The sequence below is a fragment of the Lethenteron reissneri genome, chromosome 26 (genome assembly GCF_015708825.2).
Source record: "Lethenteron reissneri isolate LAM-NWPU_2019-01 chromosome 26, ASM1570882v1, whole genome shotgun sequence".
Classification (NCBI taxonomy): domain Eukaryota; kingdom Metazoa; phylum Chordata; class Hyperoartia; order Petromyzontiformes; family Petromyzontidae; genus Lethenteron; species Lethenteron reissneri.
In genome coordinates this window covers 7,551,021-7,571,055 of record NC_083804.1, presented here as the reverse complement: position 1 = coordinate 7,571,055, position 20,035 = coordinate 7,551,021, and the positions used below count along the sequence as shown (strand labels likewise).

At 51.5% G+C, this 20,035-nt stretch overlaps 1 protein-coding gene across 1 annotated transcript in view; it reads right to left on the bottom strand.

Moving 5' to 3' along the window:
* Positions 1 to 3,302: 3,302 nt before the first annotated feature.
* The window catches only part of LOC133347581 (uncharacterized), a 40,670-nt gene continuing 23,937 nt past the window's right edge, over positions 3,303 to 20,035 (bottom strand). The window contains exons 5-11 of the mRNA XM_061559968.1: positions 18,166 to 18,418; positions 15,620 to 16,797; positions 14,845 to 14,939; positions 13,359 to 14,122; positions 11,489 to 11,580; positions 9,302 to 9,454; positions 3,303 to 7,724 (exon numbers count right to left, since the gene is read on the bottom strand). Of these exons, the coding sequence (XP_061415952.1) occupies positions 7,320 to 7,724; positions 9,302 to 9,454; positions 11,489 to 11,580; positions 13,359 to 14,122; positions 14,845 to 14,939; positions 15,620 to 16,797; positions 18,166 to 18,418 (2,940 nt within the window). The 3' untranslated portion in view covers positions 3,303 to 7,319. The remainder of the gene's footprint in view (positions 7,725 to 9,301; positions 9,455 to 11,488; positions 11,581 to 13,358; positions 14,123 to 14,844; positions 14,940 to 15,619; positions 16,798 to 18,165; positions 18,419 to 20,035) is intronic.

The following is a 20,035-nucleotide window of genomic DNA, read 5'->3' as shown; positions in this document are numbered from 1 at the left end:
GTGTCGCGCCCTAACACGATGGGTGTTTCTGGGCCCTGCCACGGAAACGTGGAAACATTGATCACCATCGAATATCCATCACCCGCTATGATTAGCAATAAAGACAAAACACTCATGAATTCAATGGGAAAATATTGGTCCAGAAGGCAGATAAGGCGGACGGATATGCATTTCATTGCTTTCCATATTTATGTCTTTATTATCATGCTATATGTTTAAGTTATATACAATATATGATATATATATTTTAAATAGTGGTGAGACAGAACCTTGTGTCTTTGTGTGTATCGGTCTCGTGGTTAGCGTGCTGCACTACGAACCCGGCGACCCGAGTTCGATTCCCGCTCACGGCCAACACCGGTGACGATTATCTGAACCGGTCCTGGGCCTCCCCTAGGTCGACTCAGCCTCAAATGAGTACCTGGTGCGGTGTGTAAACATCGCCACTGGGGAGACAAAGGCGGGCCGGGCGTGGTGAACGGCCACCCACCCCCTCGCGTACCGTGCCGGCCTTCGTGCGTGCTCGCTAACAGCGCTCTGTATTGTTAATTTATGGAAGGTGGTGTGATGTCTGGGTCTGCCTGCAGTGAGTGAATAAATGAATGACTGAATGAATCAGCTCCCCCCCATCACCACCCCACCCCCCTTTGCCGTGATGTTGCTTTATGCTCCGGGGCCGAGCATCGCCGCTGGACGTGCGGCGCAAAGCGGACGCCGCGGAATTCGAACCAAGAACAACTTCGGCCACATAACAAACCCCGCGGAGGTGAACGGCTGGGACGTTGAAGATCCTCTGACGCCCCACGGAACTCGTTGTGCCTCCCACCAACCTCCGCTCCACTGGGTGATAGGGCCTTCTCCTCAGTTGCCCCTAAGGCGATGGAACATCACTGACCGTTGAGATCAGATCCGCTGAGTCAATCTCAACCTTCAAATCTCAATTAAAAAACTGTTCAAAAGCTTGTGTTGCCCCCGAAACGTCGTGATTTTTATTTTATTTTACTTTTTTAATGTTTTACCTACGTGACTTTACCGAAAAAGCCTAAGAATATGTTCAAAAGGGTCTTAAAAATCTGGCTTCAATTCCCTCCTCTACTCTCCCACCTGGTATATCCTGTCCCTTGAATGCTCTCCAATGCTGTTCTGATGTTTTATACATACGCACATTGTTTTTTTTTCTTCACGCACATAGTTTGTTTTAGTATGTATAATATTGAATACTTTTTACTGTTCAGTGCTTCGAGCGTGGGAAAAGCGCTATATAAATAAAATGCATTATTATGAAATCGCCCTCGCCGTCGAAGCGCATAACGGCCACTCAAAGAATGAAGAGTTGCACGATGCAATGCAAAACAGGCTCAAAGGGGAATTTGACCGCGTGCGTGTGCGTGTACATCAAGGTCATCGGTGAACATCCTGGACTGATGAGTTGAGACGTGGGCCTGCGGTGAATTTAGCACGGAGGCTTCCGTGACCAAATGTTACGATTTGTAAATTGACGTGGGGTCAGATTGCGTAAGATCTGCACCGTTAGACCCTCCTCTCCCCACCTGACACGCTCCCGAATCGTATCGTCTGGAAACTGCCGGACGATGCCGGTTGTAATCACCAGCAAAAAAAACGTCGTGCCACACTGCTAAACGGCAGACCGAAGCAGTAATAAACTGGCAAGATTGTTGATGTGACACGTGTTAACTGGAGTAAATCATTTGGTCCACTATTTAGTCATTCAATGCAGACGTGATGGTGCCCTTTCCAATATTACCAGGTCAGCCAATCGTTGAGCTCAGTGCCATGTCCTGTACATTTCGCCGATTTTCCACTTCCAGTCCGCCGTTCAGTGATCGCCATCTGCGTCCCCGCCTATGAAGTCAACTGCTTCGCGATGATGAGTCGCGCTTTGGTCTTTGGTGTGAGTAGCGAGTCATCGTCGTCGTCGTCGTCATCCTCGTCGTCGTCGTTACGCTTGACTTTCATCAACTCATGAAAATCTTTGGCTAAACGAAACGCGGTTTAACACACAGTAGGCGGCTTTCGCGACCAATATCATCCATAATACATGTTTTTTTGGGGGTTAGATCGCATGCATATATAAATGTGTGTCGTTAAACCCGCCACCACCCGACACAGCCAATTAGTCATGTTTTTTCACGTAAACAGAGCATGCCAATTCGTTATTAGTGCAGCACGCCGGTGTGTTGGAGAGCAAATCCACAACATTTACAATTTGAGTCCGACGTTTCGCCAGTAATGGCAACTAGCTTCATCAAATCTAACCGGCTTTCTCGCCAGGAATTACAACTCTCCAACACACCGGTGTTGCTGTACTAGTAACGAATTGGCCACGTTCTGTTTACGTGCCAAAACATTACTAATTGGCTGTGTCGGGTGGTGGCGGGTTTAACGACACATTTATATATTTACGCGATTTAACCCAAAAAAAAACTGTGTCATGGATAAACGAAACACGTTGATAAACACTCTTATCGACACACGCATTTTTTTTTCTCTCGCTGATGTCGTGAACAAAATAAACGCTCGTGAGATATTTCATAGTTTCCAGAGACTCGGGAGACCAACGGGACGTCGTGGATGTCGCATCTGTCAATCGCAGAGGTGCATTTTTTATTTCACGCTTTTATTTAACTCAATTCGTCTGTTGTATCCTCAAAAAATAAATCTTGTAACTCAATTTTTACACACTTCCCAATGAGCTATCGACTGCAAACTTCGTATAGGTATGTCATACTGATGACAACACGATATTCTATTATAAAAAAAATCCAAAATATGTATTTTAAAACTTTAAACACGCTTTTATTTAACTTATTGTATGTGTTGCATCCAAAAATCTTGTAACTCAATTTCAACCGTATTCCCAATGTCGTATCGACTGCAAAACTTGGTATAGCTATGTCATACTGATGACAATACTATATTCTATCATAAAATTTTAATTATATATTTTTAAACAATCGTTTTAACGGCTCTAATTGTCCACGCTCAACTCACGTTGCCTGTAAATCACCACGGTCCCTGACGTCACGGCAAGCCTCGGGGAGCCACGGCCAGGGGCGGGGGATGTGGAAGGAGGGGAGGGGCGATGGGGGAAGGGGGCAGGGGCAGGGGCAGCTCGGACAGTACATTTCATTAAAGCGTTCTTTTAAAAAAAGTATTTTTAAATATTTTATTACTTTACATAATTATATCTCGGGGGGTCCGGGCATTGACAGATCTTTTGTGGGATGACTCTCACAGACCACTCAAGTGCAAAACACATTAAGTCTCACCAGAGCGTCCAAACCTTTCATTCTTTTTATTTACGTATTCATTTTACCAGCAAATATTATAAGATATGAAATCAAACGCACGCTTACTGATATGAGGCATGATACTGAACCACCCCAACCTCCCAGAATAAAACCAACCGAACTTGATTTCAAGTAAACTGAGCACTACATCAAAATATATTTTAAATAAATATAGTCTTACTTTCGAGTAATAAATTAAATTGAATCATAAAGCGCTGTGCCTGGGTGTGCGTGCGTGTACGTATGCATATTTGTGCGCGCGTGTGTGTGTGTAAATGTGTGCGTGTGTGTGTGTAAATGTGTGTGTGTGTAAACGTGTGCGTGTGTAAATGTGTGCGTGTGTGTGTGTAAATGTGTGTGTGTAAATGTGTGCGTGTGATTGACAGCTCAGCGCTCATTAAATACAGACGTTACCGCGACGCGATGGTGCGGTACACATCACGGGAGGAGGGTTTTCTAAGCGCAAAAAGCCGGAACGAGTCACGAACTTCACGATAGTAGAACCATGCAAGTTCAAAGTCCTAGGTCCCCATTTCAAAATCTAGAAGAGGCATACGCACACACAACTGCCTAATCGCCCATCCACCCGTCCGTCTGTCTTTGCCAGTCCCGTTCGCCTCTACACTCACAAAGTTCATACTTTATTGGTATTATAATACACGGGCGTACGCAGTTCTGCAACAACAAAAAAAAGACGTGGGGAGGGGGGAAAATACATCGTGTGAGTCACTTTTACCCCACATCCCTGACCCAGAGTACAGGCTACACACTAATATGGTGGGTTCATGGGCGTGCGTGCAGGTCAAAACATTTAGAGAATTGCCGTTAGCATCGCCACCGTCCTTGTCAACATTGTGGTGACGATTATTGCCGTCGATGTTACGTAATGGCATTGGCCGCAATCGTCTGTTTCGTATCGCATAACAAAGGACAATATTGAGCATGTAGCTATCTCTGGTAGTGGTGGTGGCTTGTTTTTTTTTGCTTCATATATATACTGTATATATGTATATTTCATGTATGTATATTACGAGATTATATACATATTAGATGGCAAGAGTACATATGGCACTTTGTAGAATGTCAAAAAAACATTAAACTTAACGGCGGGACCGTGGGTAATCACGCCATAGGTGTAGCCCCATTTCAACACCCACTGTGAATACAAAACCCAGGCGCTGGTGGCATGGATTCATTCAATTGTGCAATATGCTTCTGTGTGTGTGTGTATAACTATGTATAGTGTGTGTTTTGATGCGTGTGCGGTAGTGAAGTGATTTGCGCGCTGCTCTACAAACCCGGCGAGCCGAGTTTGATTCCCGCTCACGGCCAACACCGGTGACGATTATCTGTACCGGTCCTGGGCCTCTCCTAGGTCGACTCAGCCTCAAATGGGTACTTGGTGCGGTGTATAAACGTCGCCACTAGGGAGACAAAGGCGGTCGGGCGTGGTGTTGGCCACCCACCCCCTCGTGTAGTGTTCCGGCCTTCATAGATGCTCGCTAACAGCACTTTCCCCAAGTCTGTTAAGGCTATATGGGGGATCTTTGTTTTTTGTATGAATGAGCCGATCCTGCACCTCCCCTAGGTCGACTCAGCCTTAAATTTGTACCTTTTGCGGTGTGTAAACATCAGCACCAGGGAGACAAAGGCGGTTGGGTGTGGTGTTTGCCACCCGCCCCCTTGTGTTCTGTGTGGGTCTTCAAAGGTGATCGCTAACAACACCTGCCCCAACGGCCTGTTGAAGGCTGTATGGGGGGGGATCTTTGACTTTGTATATGAAATGCGTGTGTATGTGCGAAGCTCTGGTGCAGAGGTTCACACAACGCACTATGAACCCGAATAACATGGGGTTCGACTCCAGGTGAAAGATAAAATCAGTGGCATTAAGTGTTATCTGAACCTGTCCTTGGCTTTCCCAATGTCGATTCCGACTTAAATAGGTACCTAATGCAGTTGAACATCAGTACTGGAGCAACAAACGTGGCCAGGCATGACGCTAGCCCATATTTACGAGGAATATTGATGTGTCAGAATGTCGACGGCTGTGCTTATGGACATGCTTGCATATCTACCCACACATGTATGCACCGCGAATGTTTGCGTGCATGGTTTGAGTTGCTTTAAACTGTTTATTTTTTATTTAAACTTATTTTTTTATATTACCAGGTAAGGCCCGCTGAGCTACGTAGCTGTTTTCAGAAGTGACCTGACTGATCATGTGAAAATTTATAGCAGACAAACGCTCTAAACGCATGTTTCTAAATGCAGAGGGGAAATAATAAACCGGAGGACCCGGAGAAAAACCCACGTGACCAAGAACATGCAAACTCCAAATATACAACAGGCATCAGCGTAGGGATCGAGCCCATGACCTCCTGTATACCAGGCGAGGTAGTTAACATCTCGCCCCCACGGCACCCTCTTGGGGCAGGCAGTGCCGCACCGCCGCAGTGTGTGCCCCAAGTGTTCGCGCGCTCTCAGAGTGTTTAAACATCTGAGCTACCCCCAGCGTGGGGGGTTGGTGGCCTGCCCAGCACACCGTGTCGCCACCACCAGCACCGACCGGCCGTGACACCGCACACCGTGGTGGCGAGTGCACGATACGCGTGCGGAGGGCGAGCCTGGCGAATTGCGGGGTCCCAACTTATACAACCCCCGCCCCCACCCCCCGCATCGCTCACCCTCCCGCCGGGTCGTCTTATACTTGTGGATGGAGGGAACCTCCTAAAAAACACACATTGGGTCAAAACAAACTCGCTCTATTGGAGTTGTAAGCCTTGGAGGTGGGGTGTGGGGGATGGTTGGGTAGTGGGCCTTGGTGCCCCCCCCCCCACCGAACTGCTCAGAAATGTCTGCATTTACATTTGTGCTCTGGCGTTTTGTGTGACTTTGCGTAACTTTCACGTTAAATTCCCCTGTAGTGAGGCGATGTGGTCCTCTTGCCGTTAATGTGAATTGAAATGCAATATGGCCTGAAAGAATGCGTGCATGATATGGTACAGGGCTTTTCATTATGTTTTTCTCATGGCTATTAGTGGGGGGGGCGGGGGGGGGGTTGATAACTACCGTACGAAAAATGCAAAGATGGTTACTCCAGGGTGCGAAAAGGCCTTCACAAAACACTTTGGGCCCAGAGTGCGTGTGGGCACAGCGGCGGCAGAGCGATGGGTCGCACGTTCTGCGCAAGATTGTCCCCTCGATAGCGGAGGTTCATGAATACCCTGTACTGTTCGCAAACGGACGCCTGCCCGTGGCCCAGCTTCAGCGCCGGGTATGGCCGTGTGGTTATGAATAAATGTGTCACGAGGCGTGGGATTGGAGCCACTGTTTGCCAAGCCCTGCTTCCCGTTGGCACCAATAAAAGGCTTAGAAAACGAGATTTCGCCAACACTGCTCAGCAACGCGGTTTGGTTTAAAGGAGCGTTGTTTTAGGGACGTTTTTTTGTTCAGTGTAAATTTTTGTGTGGCAGATTTTTCTGCTTCCTAACCTACAACATTGGGGCTAGGAGATGGCCTCTGTTCGTCAGCAGGAAAGTTTGGCACAAATAAAGAACTGAGAAGAACAACAACCAAACAGACACGCTTACGAGTAGATAAGTACAATGGGTGAAGATAATGGAGAGAAGCATAGTGATTGTGAACAACCATTTTAGTTATAGCCCAAGTACAGAAAAGGAAAACCGAAAAGAATAGAACTCAAATGTCAACTTCACATCCCATAGTAGTGTCCCAGGAAGCCGTCGCCCATGACTGTCTGCCAGAGCTCATTTACTCCACTTAAGCCAACGGCTTAGCCTGGGGCCACACCCCAGCTTACAACTGAGTCTGGGCCCACACTTTGGCCTATCGCCTGAACTGGAGCCAGGCGATAGGCCTGCCATGAGCTCATACTCCAAGCCTATAAACTACCCTGTGCCCACACTCCGGCCTAAAGCCAGCCCCCAGCAACAGTCCGAACTAGGGCCACACGCCATTCTACAGACTGGCATGAGCCCACACTCTGGTCTAAAGCCGCGTCTGGGCCTCAGGCATGAACGAAGCCTCCACGCTGCTGGCCTTCTCCATGCGCGCGGCGCGGTCCGCCGCCGCCGCCACGCCCCCGGCGCCCAGCGGGCCCTCGGCGCCCTCCAGCCAGCCCCGCGGCCGGCTGTCGAAGTCCACAGATCGCTGCCGGCAGGGGAAGGACGGCAACGAGCCCTTGGGTGGTTTCTTGGGCACCGGAGGCGGCACCTTCCGCTCCTCGCGGAAGAAAGCGGCGCGCCGCTCCTCCACCATCAGCGGCGGCGGTAGCATGTGCAGGGGCGGCAGCGGCGGCGAGGAGCTCCGGGACGACTTGGACTCTTCCAGGGGAGACGGTGCCCTCTTGTCTGCCTGGGCGGTTGGGGCCACCCTCCTGTCGTCCTGCTCTCGCTGAACAGCAGAGGAATAATACAAAGATTAAATATAGCATATATAATGATACATATACAGAATAAATATTGGCAGTGATGAGCGGGAAACTGGCACTTTTCGGACACAGATGTGGGATGGGCAACAATAGGAAAATGAAAAGTGCGTTGTTTTGGAAAAATGGAATGAGCCGGAAAAAAAGGAAGACCTAACAGAGAAGGCTTGACGGCATAAGAGCTTGGTGCAAGGAAGATGTGACACTACTTGAGAATATTGGCACAAGACAGAGGAAAGTAGAAAAATGTGATGAAATGTGCTGTGGACACATACGGCTATCTGCCCATGGATCGTGATGATTACACAGCTATATTTATCAAATGAACTGGGGGCAGTGATGCTTATTTTATGTTTACGATTATATATTCCTGTTAAATTTTATGATAGGACAATCACTGTTGACTTTTACGAGATTGTTAATTATTTTATCAGCCTTGGAAGACTGACGGACTGAGTCGATTCCTGATCTGGACTTGGAAATAGTCAACCCATACTACCTGCAGAAAATGTACACATACGTACAACTTTCAACAAAACACAAGGTGAAACACGAGGACAATGGATTCGAATATGAGATTCACCTGCCTGTGATTAAAATAGGTTCTCAAGTGTAGCGATTTTCGAGGTATCAGCCTAGTCAACAATAGCTAATATAGAGACTCATTGAGTTATACAGAGACCCACAGACTCACATAGAGACATAGAGACTAGAATAAAGACCCAAAGACTTACACAGATTGAAATGTGATGACACAAGGCTCTCAAGTGTACCGAGTTGATGGTCTAAGCATGCTCACCGAAGACGGCATGAGCAAACCCATCAAAATAAATTGGGGTTTTCACACAACATGGAAACATTTCACCTCTGAGAATGAAACAAATTGCAATTTGACCACCTTGGGAAAAAATTATTCCCTATTCCAGGCATGTGGTAAGTGCATCGCCGCGTGTGTAGATTCAAAGTGATCTCGGAAGCAGTTCTACGATATCTCCCTCTGCGGGACGCTTTCTGAGACACGCGGTGACGCATCGACTCCTGTGAGAATTCTCAGGACATGATGCCGATGTGCATCTCCAGCCCTTCTCTCAAGCCACTGCTGGACGAGTGCCTTTCCACGTCACGTCGGGGTGTTTTTACAACATTGGTGAAGATGAGGAGCAAAGACGCCAGAGCACAGAGAAGATCACAGCAATGGATTCTGCTGCAGTGTCCCCTGCCCACACTGTAGCCACGCAGCAGCAGCAGCCTAGGACACCAGTTTGTGTGTATGTTTAACTTTTTTTTCGCACTGTACGTAGTCAATCCTTGCTAATTGGAGGTGGTCACTCATCTAAGCCCTATCCAGGCGCCTCCAATACGAGACCAGGCGCACCGCAGGTGATTTGTTTATAGGTTGGATGCTGACAACGTAACTGCAATCAAATCGTGGACAAAGCCAAACAAATAGTACAAATTCAACCCTGCGGATAATTGCACGAACCCCACACCCCCCCCTCCCTCAACTACCGTCCCCACGACCAGCCGCGGCACGGGTACTCGCCTTGCGGTCGCCGTTCTCGGCCGCTTTCCAGTCGTTGGCTCGGAGCTGCAGCAGCTCGTCGAACTTGAGGCTGATCTCCTCGATGGAGAGCTGCAGCGTTTCCCAGAAGCGTGCCATCTCCTGCGACGTAGCCCACGCATCCGCGCCAGGGTCCTGGGGGCAGCCGCGGACACGAAGTGGGAGGCCCCCAGAGGAGGGGCAGTTGATGCGATTAGATAAACACAGCGGTGGGGAAACCTCCTTCTTGCCAAAGATCGGGGGCGCCAGGGTGGTGAGATATTAACTACCTCGCCTGGTATACAGGAGGTGGTGGGTTCGATCCTGACCTATTTATATATTTTAAAAAATACATATATTTGTATTATTATTATTATTATTCTTTTACCAGGTAAGGCCCACTGAGCTACATAGCTCTTTTTCATAAGCGACCTGACCACAAATGATAGCTCAACGACCACGGGGAAAACATGCAAACTCCAAATTTACAGGCATCAGGGTCGGGATCAAACCCACAACCCCCCCGTGGTCGCGTGGATTTTTGAAGGGAACTTAGAAGTAGCTCTGTGAAATCCGCTTCTATGGGCCATTCTTTTAAACGAAGGGTTGCAGTGCTCTGCGAGAGAGCCTAACTGATTTTTCATTTGCGATGTGACAATGATACTACAAACAGGATAACATTTGATAAAACATATTTTTGTTGTTTAACAAAAATACCAGTGATTGGCCAATCTGAAGTCACTATAGCCTGTAACCCTAACCTTATAACACTGACCACTAAAAAAAACCATGAAGACAGCTGCAATTCCATCCCCACTGATGATATAAAGGGAGAGATTCCACAAACTTTTCAGGCTTAGGTTGCGTGAAAGAGCAATCCGCAGCAGCAGCCAGCTCACTTAATTCATCTTAATCCTGACGGCAGCTTTTGTTAACCCATTCACGGTCCCCATTCTCCCCCCCCCACTCCGCACACTTGCATCCCGAGCGGCAAACGAGAGTGCGGCAGTGATTTATGGTCACATTGCGGTGGCGTCTCAGTTTATGCTAATCATGCGCCCAGACGATCGGAAACATCCTCACCGCAACCGCCACGGTCGGGACCTCGCGTCCCATTTGCGTTTGGCCCTTATTTTGTCTCCGCCGTTTGATGCGCAATTAGCCGCAATGAAGATAAAAATTCTTTGCCCAAGGGGTTTTGAGTCACGCAATCCTCCTCCCGAGGCACCGGCGAGCGAGAGGCCGCCTGCGAAAGCCCTTGCTCGCAACGCAAATAAACTGTGGCACAACGGAATGAAGGAATAGCGCCGACCGCGTAACGAGCAAATGCCGACGGATGAACGTGCAGCTGTACAATCAGTGGGCGTATAAGATTTCCATCTCCCCCATCACCACCACCACCGCCACCATTGGCCATAGAGACTCCGTGATTATCATCACGGAATCTGGGTTGGGATGCGATTTGAGGAAAAATTGGTTATTTCTTATCATGGAACCTTTTTTCAAGTATCAAAGTATGAAAAATAAGAATAGGTGTTACCCTTTCTGGCAATAAAACAGGAGGTGTTAAGATGTTCAAACACCAAATAGTTACCTTTTGCAAGGAATCAAGTCTGCATTAACCACACGTACTTGTGGTGAACATGCACACAAACATGCTCTGATAATGTATGCATTGTCTTTGAAACTGGTGTTGGCCAATCAGTGTTTGGTGTTTGAACATATTATTTCTTGTCTTGCTTTTGCCGTATTGATTGCGTTGCTTCTCTCTTTTTTTATTGCTCCGTCTCATTTGTACGATTTTTTGTTCCACTCCATTCGGCTAAACGTGACAATTGTCACATAATTTGAAAACAATCTGCGTAAAAAACATCATCGTTTCTCGCGAGCGGCATTCTACGCATGTAGCGCGAGTGCAATCATCTATTTTAATCGATGAAGAAGAAGTGACTGAACGGGATATACATTGAAACGTTGTGTTGTCGGGTCGACACAATTCTCCCATTCTGGTACCCATTCGTGAGGCTGAAAAACAGCTGCAGTGACACACGGCGAGCGTTTGCCGTCCATTTTCGAAACGGTCGGCCGAGTGAAACGGAGGTCACGGGGTCGCGTGCCGCCCACGTGCTGTGGCCTCTCCCGCCCCTGCTGGTGAGACTGTGTGTGTGCGATGTAGCGGCAGCGGCTCACCGTGCACTGGTAACACAGCTCGTGGAACTGCTGGAACTTCTCCGTCATGAGCTCGTGGGCGCTGCCCACCGCGTTGGCGATCTTGCCGAGCACTGCCGGAGGGGCAAGGAGCCGGAGTTAAAACAACGACCACGTCCCTTCATCGGTCTCATCAGAATCTTTGTTTAGACCGGAGGAATCTGATAAGCGTGAAGCTCTGTTTCACACCACATGTCCAGTATGGGTGGGCCGGCATCATCATCCTCAGCCGTGCTCTATCCACGGCTGGATGCAGCCTACTCACACACACCAACACGTCACTCGCAGGAGGAGGTCTGTTGTTGACTTCCCGACAAAGTTATTGAATTTTTTTAACTCTTGAGATGCGATGGGCTGGCTCAATGCCTGATTTGCGAGTCCAGCATCCAGCCAGGTAAACAATAGCATGGCGATGATAATTGCATGTTTTGCTTCAATAGAGGACTAATGAATGAGTCCCCTCTATTGAAGCCTCGTCATCGTGTCCATGTGCAATCACGTCAAAGTGTTTCTGTGCCACTCATTTCACTTTCATCGAATGCGACACAGGTGATCTTTGTTGCTAAAGTGGAATAATGACGACTGCCGCCACCGTGCAACACAACTACAGGCAGCACCACCACAACCACTGCCACCATCACAACCACAGCACCACCCACAACCACTACCAACATCACAACCACAGCACCACCACAACCACTACCAACATCACAACCACAGCACCACCACAACCACTGCCACCATCAGAACCACAGCACCACCACAACCACTGCCACCATCACAACCACAGCACCACCACAACCACTACCAACATCACAACCACAGCACCACCACAACCACTGCCACCATCAGAACCACAGCACCACCACAACCAATCACAACCACAGCACCACCACGACCACTACCAACATCGCAGCCACAGCACCACCACAACCACTGCCAACATCATAACCACAGCACAGCCACAACCACTGCCACCATTACAACCACAGCACCACCACCACCACCACCACCAACCACCACAGACAGACAGCACCACTCCTAAACTCATGTCTTTACAACTTCTTCTTGTGTTTAGTTTGTTGTCGATTCCCCGCACCTCCAATGAGCACGGTTGGCTATGTACGGTGCGAATGAAGTTCAACAAACAAACATCCTCACCACCTAAACCATACTAATTTGAGGCCGAGTCGACTTAGGGGAGGCCCAGGACCGGTTCAGATAACCGTCACTGGCGTTGGCTGTGGAGCGGAAATAGAACTCGGGTCGTCGAGTTCGTAATTCAGGGGGCTAACCACTGTGCCACTGCTCCCCACCTCCGCCACCAGAACCAGGACTGCCACCTTCCACCACCACAAGAACATGAGGTATCGTACCTCGGTTAAAACTGTTTTGTATGAGCAAATGCCTCCATCCACAGGAGTCTTCTCATTGACTACATTTAGTGATCCCCGCAGGACCACGGGCATGAGCAGAGTAGGCTTATTGAGGCGGGCTCCAAGTGCCCATCCCTGCCACCCGATTTACCATACCCACAATCCCTCATTATTCACTAGCAGAGCAAGACTTAAGGGTAGAAGATATATTCATTCAAGAATGACACCTCCAAAACAGCTTGGAGAGAGAAAGAGAGGTGAGGGGTGGGGGGGAGATGGAAAAGTCTGACAGAACAAAACACAGTCGAAGGGAAAGTTCGACGGACGCACTGAACGGCTGACCCAGGCCCGTCATGTGGAGCCCTAAATATGTGGCGGAAAAAAGTGTCACGGGGATGGACGGGTGGCATTCTTGTGGGCAAAAACACCACGAGCACCACCAGCAGCAGCAGCAGCAGCACGAGCGCTCCACCCACCTTCCTGCGGGAGCTCATTCTCGCGGGCTTCTCGCTCCATCTGGTAGCACCACCCCTCCATGCGCTCCCGCTCCGCGCGCAGCAACCGAGCAAACCACGGCCCGTCGTGCCGGGACAGATGGTGCGGGGGGGGCGGCACCGGCGGCGGCGGCGGCGGTGGCGGCGGCGGCGGCGGCGGAGGCGGAGGCGGTGGCGGAGGCGGTGGCAGCATGAAGGGCAGCGGCACGGGCGATGGCCCCATCGCGTCGTTGGGCATCCACGGCTCGGGGGGCGGTAGCCCCGCCGGGTCGAAATCTGCCAGGCTGTCGTCCAGCTCCACCTCCGCCTGCCGCTGGATCTGCGCGAAGCGGGGGCTGCCGCCGTGGTAGTGGTGGTGGTGGTTCGGTCGCGCCGGCTCAGGCCCGGCGGTGGCCAGGCTCGGGGGGGGCGGCCCAGGCGAGCCGTGGGCCGCGGTGCCGGTGGTGGCGTAGCCGCGCGTCACGTGCGGGTGCGCGGCGACGGCGGCCGCCGCCGCCACCGCGGCTTCGGCGGCCGCGGCCACGGCGGCGGCGGCGGCGGCGGAAGCCGAGGCGGAGGTGGAGGCGGCGAGGGCGTCGGAGTCGGAGCTGCGGCGTGGGGGAGGGGGAGGGGGGGGCGGCTTGAGGCCGCGGTAAGAGTGGACGCGGTCCAGGCCGCCGGGGGCCGGCGCCGGCGTGTCACCCTCGTACAGGTTCGCCTGCACGCTCGCCGAGATGCTGTTGGAGCGCGCGAAGCGGTGGTGGAACCTGGGGGCGGAGAGGGGATGCCGGCTCAGCCTGCGAGGTGGCCAGGAGCTGGAAGTACATGTTGCACGTGAACACGGTGCGGTTGTTTAATTGTATTTGACCGGGTAAGAAGGCCCCCTGGGCTATACAGCTCTTTTTGAGAAGGGACCTGACCACAAATGATAGCTCAACGAAGTGGCTTATCACGTGGAAATGTATAACGTGTATTGATTCTAAATGTGGAGGGAAAAACAGGAGGACCCAGAGAAAATTCCACGCGATCACGGAGAGAACATGCAAACTCCAAATATGTAGACGTCAGGGTCAGGATCGAACCCACGACCTCCTGTTCATCAGGCGAGGTAGTTAACATCTCGCCAACGTTTATTATCAAGGCAGCAATGCCGACCGAACTCTTTGGGAGAATTTTCTCATGACTCCTAAGCCTCTGCAATGCATTGTTTTAGTTTGGCTGTTAGGCCAAGTGGGCTCGTGAACCCGTCTGTGTGGAATTGGCCAAATATCCCAATACAGGATCCTTCTGAAAATGTGTATTTCTTGGATAAACATAGAACATTATAATAATTATGATACTTTTTTTAAATCCCTTCAAATCATCTCGATGTTGCATGTCGCCTTCAAGCGGCACATCTCTTTGAGACGTGGCCGCATTAGGACGATTCATGAATTCCAATCGTTTCACGAGAGTCAGGTTCCTATACGCTCCGAGCCGGAATGTTCACCTCTTCTCATCCTCCACCTGGATGCCGATGGATTGGAAGCGGCTGACCTTCTTCACCTCGACCGACGAGTCGGAGGACTTTGCCGGGCTGTCCACCTGAGGCACAACAATGAAGTCAACAGCCTAACGAATTGGTGTCGCTCATCGGCAGGCAACCACGGACGCACAACAAGCCTGAGCCACAATCACCGCGTCGCCCAGGAAAACATCCGGCACCGCACCTTCGATTAACACGGTTGGCGTTCAACATACAGACATATAACAGGCACGGAATGATGTACGGGTTCATCATGCATCCAAACATGGCCGTGATAACACATTACAATTGCTACAAGTTGTACGTTCATGGGTTCGCGTGACCCCTACAGCCACTAAATGTGCTACATTGACCACAATGTTGACAGCAACAACAAAAAAAGTATTCTTGTGAATCAAATGATGCCAAACTGTGACGATGACTTGAATCACGAGGCGGGGGCGAATTATTACAGGCCCCGTAGGAAACGGTGTAAATCCCCCACATTTTTATGACGGGGGACAGTTTTCAAATTTCCACACTTCACCAACCCCCAGAGATATGTGGTGCGCCGAGTCGTGTCCAAACAGAAATTTGAACGTGCGCCTTTCTGCATGTGAAACAGGTGCCCCGATCGCAGCGCTTGCGGGGCCGCTTGGCCCGACTGCCTCACATTTGTCCCCAACGTCCACACCACGGAAGCAAGGCCGGAGTGGGGGCCGCATTGTGGCCGCTGCCGGCGTGGGCGGCCGTCTCTCACCTGAATGCCGATGGATGAGCGCCGCTCGTCAACCTCCGCAACAGACACGTCCGCCAGCGCCAGCGCTGCCCTCTCCACCGGCAGCTCCGCCGTGGGGCCCCGCTCCGCCGTGGAGCCCCGCTCCGCCGTGGGGCCTCGCTCCGCCGTGGAGCCTCGCTCCGCCGCGGCGCCCCGCTCCGCCGTGGAGCCCCGCTCCGCCGTGGGGCCCCGCTCCGCCGTGGAGCCACGCTCCACCATGGGGCCCCGCTCTGCCGTGGGGCTCTGTTGCCGACGCTGCGCTGGGCACTGCAAGGGCCACCGGCATTCATCCTCCATCTCCTTGCTCTCCCTCTCCTGCTCCCTCTCCTGCTCCCGTTCCCTCTCTCGCTCTCGTTCCCTCTCCCTCTCTTCCTCTTTCTCCCGCTCCCGTTTCCGCTCCCTCTCTGTCTGTGCAACCCTCTCCCTCTCCTCCTGCTCCTCCTCGTCATCCTCATCCTCGTCGTCGTCATCATCATCATCATCATCCTCTTCCTCCTCTTCCTTCCTCTTGACCTCTATTTCCTCTTCCTCTTCCTCCTCTGACTCCGAGTCGTCCTCTTCTTCCTCTGCCTCCTCCTCCTCTTCCTCCTCTTCTTCTTCCTCCTCGTCTTCCTCCTCCACCGTGGGGCTCTGTTCCACCAGGGGCCCGGGCCCGTGTATCTGAGCGGCCGCCGCGTCCATGGCGGCCGTGAGGGCCTTGGCGCTGTCGAGGCTCTCCGAGGAGTTGCTGAGCCCCTCCGTGTCCTGGTTGAAGGACGAGTTGGTGGTCTGCGAGCTCAGATCGCCGGCCCGGTGCAGCTGCCGAGGCTGCATCTGCGTCTGGGCCTGCATCTGAGCCTGCGGCTGTCTCTGCGTCGGCGTCTGAGTCTGGGGCAGCGGCTGTCCTTGTTGGTGCTGTCCGTGCACAGCGTGGTGGTGATGGTGCTGCTGTTGCTGCTGCTGCTGGTGGTGTTGGTGCTGCTGCTGCTGTTGTTGCTGATGGTGGTGGTGGTGGTGCGGTTGGTGGTGGTGGTGGTGATGGTGGTGGGCGTGCGGTCTGCTCTCCATGTACGCGTCCTGTGCCGACTCGGTGCTGCTCTGCGCCGTGACGGAGATGAACGGCTTCGAGGTGGTGCGAGGAGGCACGGGCGGCGGGGTCTTCTTGTACGTGGTGATGGTGACTGCGGAGGGCGGTGGGCAGGCAGCGACGCTGTCATCGTTATCGCAATCATGGTCATCGTCATCATCATCATGATAATTATTATCAATTCTATCACCATTATGACAACAACCGTCGTCATCATCATCATCTTCATGATACAAACCTCGACCACCATGATCATCACAACCACCTCTAGTATGATCGCCATCATCATCACCGCCACAATCACCTCCAACACCACCGTCGTCACAACCAATTCGATCAGAATCAAAACTATCACCACCATTGTCATCATCATCATCAACACAATCACTTCCATCATCAATAACACCACCACCTTAATCATGATCATCACCAGCATAACCACTACCACAACTGTCTTTGTATTCGGATCATATGATTGTCAGCATGTACGCCATCAGATCGTGACTGGAAGAAAAACTAAAATGAAATAACTTTATGGGTACTGAGGCTCCCACGAAGCCATGCGGGAGGATGTTGAGTCACAGTTTGGCGCCGGCGATCGTAGAATTCGGGCATGTCGCTACAGTTCTCTGCGGTGAGTACGATGTCTTTAAAAACAACGGCGATATGCCTCTCTAAATAAAATTAATGCGTGGCGATCGTTGTCTCTCTCTGCTGCAACGCGAGCCCTCCTCCCTTGCTCTTTCTTCGGCGGCTTCAAGCAAACCAAGCGGAAGCCCCAATGCAGAATCCTTGCATGGCTTTTAGAAACGGACGGAGCAGTGCCATCGTTCAGCATGGGGCGATCATAACGACGCGCATCGCGATCCACCGATTAAAACGGACGGACTCTTATGCCGCCTGCCATACGTGCGGCCGTGGCTACGGGGAGAATGGTGGCACGTGGCGCTTGATTTCTCACAGAATAAATTCCGGATCACTAGAGTATCCACGGCAATAGGGAGAGGTTTACTGGGCGTGGTGCAGAAATATTTTTCCAGTTTGCTGGACACTCCCTACCCCATACCTCCCCCCCCCACCCGCCCTCCTCCCAAGTCCGCCAGAGCATTTGGAGTCTCCTATCCATCGATCTGGACTGCTCTGTCACATGACCTTCGACCCCATCCCATCTCACGAAACGGTTCCAAACACATTTTTTTTTGTTAAACCATCGTTGTTGTAGCCTTCGGGGGTGGACAAAGCAAAAGTCAGCGGCGCCTCTCCACTCGATCATCGCCACAGCCTCGCGACATCGTCTGTGAGACACGGCGCTGAACAAACGAATGCCATTATTATCATCATCATCATCGCTCAAAATTATCCCCTGCAACCCTTAGCCAGGAAGAAAGAGGACGCCGTCGGTGTCTGAGCAGAGCCGGGGGGGGGTGGGGGGGGGCGCGAGATCGCGCGCCGGAACCCCCACCGGTCTTGATGGTGCTGATCGTGGCGGTGGCGGGGGGCGGCAGCGGCGGCGGCGGCGAGGTGGACTGCAGCGAGGAGGCGGCGTCGTCGTCCTCGTCGCGCACGTACCCCGCCTGGATGGCGCGCAGGTAGCTGTGCGAGCGCGTGCGGAAGCAGCCGGGCAGGTCGAGCGCCTCCACCGCCTGCGCCTCCACCTCGCTGAACACCGACTCACACACCGTCTCAAACTGCCCGTTCACCTCCACCTCGCTCAGCTGGGGGTTGACGGGCGCCCGCGGCGTGCGGGCGAGCGAGTGGGCGAGCGGGTCGGTTGGGCGAGCAAGGGGTGGACGAGTGGAGGCGACGAGTGTGCGGGGACGCGGAGACGCACAGACAGACGGATGCAGAGAGGGACACGTGCAGCACCACGCATGCGAACGTACAGGAGCACAGAGACGCAGGAGCACAGACAGAGACACGCAGGCAGAGACACATGCAGAGACACACACAGACTCAAACACAGATGTACAGAGACACAGGCGCACAGAGAGAGACACGCAGGCAGAGACACATGCAGACACAACACAGATGTACAGAGACACAGGCGCACAGAGAGAGACACGCAGGCAGAGACACATGCAGACACAAACACAGATGTACAGAGACACTGGCGCACAGAGAGAGACACGCAGGCAGAGAAACACGCAGACACAAACACAGATGTGCAGAGACACCGGTGCACAGAGAGAGACACGCAGGCAGAGACACACACAGACTCAAACACAGATGTACAGAGACACAGGCGCACAGAGAGAGACACGCAGGCAGAGACACACACAGACTCAAACACAGATGTACAGAGACACAGGCGCACAGAGAGAGACACGCAGGCAGAGACACATGCAGACACAAACACAGATGTACAGAGACACTGGCGCACAGAGAGAGAGACACGCAGGCAGAGAAACACGCAGACACAAACACAGATGTGCAGAGACACCGGTGCACAGAGAGAGACACGCAGGCAGAGACACACACAGACTCAAACACAGATGTACAGAGACACAGGCGCACAGAGAGAGACACGCAGGCAGAGAAACACGCAGACACAAACACAGATGTACAGAGACACTGGTGCACAGAGAGAGACACGCAGGCATAGATGCACATGCAGAGACACACACACAGATGTACAGAGACACACAAAGAAACATGCACACAGACCATATGCACAGACACACACGGGCACAAACACAAATGCACACATATACACAGACACAGTGATAAACATGCAGAGAGGCGGACATGCGCATACGCAAGCATGCAGACAGACGCACACACACATGGAAAGAGAGAGGCAATTGGAGACACAATCATACATATACACACATAGTACACACACGCACACCAAAACATACAGATTCAAACACACAAGGAACATACATACAAACACACACAAAGACACACACAGGAACATATGTGTTATTGGATGGCCAGATGTTCTGATTTAATCAGAGTGGTTCTGCATTAAACACAGAGATTTTCTGATATAAAAATAATGTAATAATACCACTGTTTTAAAAAATCAGGTCACCCTAATATGCATATAGATGGACAATGTTTCGTATACACTCACACTTTACATATTTTGCAATACCACGCACGCTGCCTGCTCATGCCACTCAGCTGATGCAAGGATCACTGAAACATGTACAGAGAAAGAAACCACACAAAAATTCCCCGCATCGCCATGCAGACTTAGGGTAAGCATTGTTAGCGAGCCACGCTCGGCTGCCTTTGTCTCCCCAGCGCTGACATTTACGCATTGCAAAAAAATAAGGCTGAGCTGACCTAGGAAATGGCCAGCGGTGGGTCGAATATCAATCACCAGT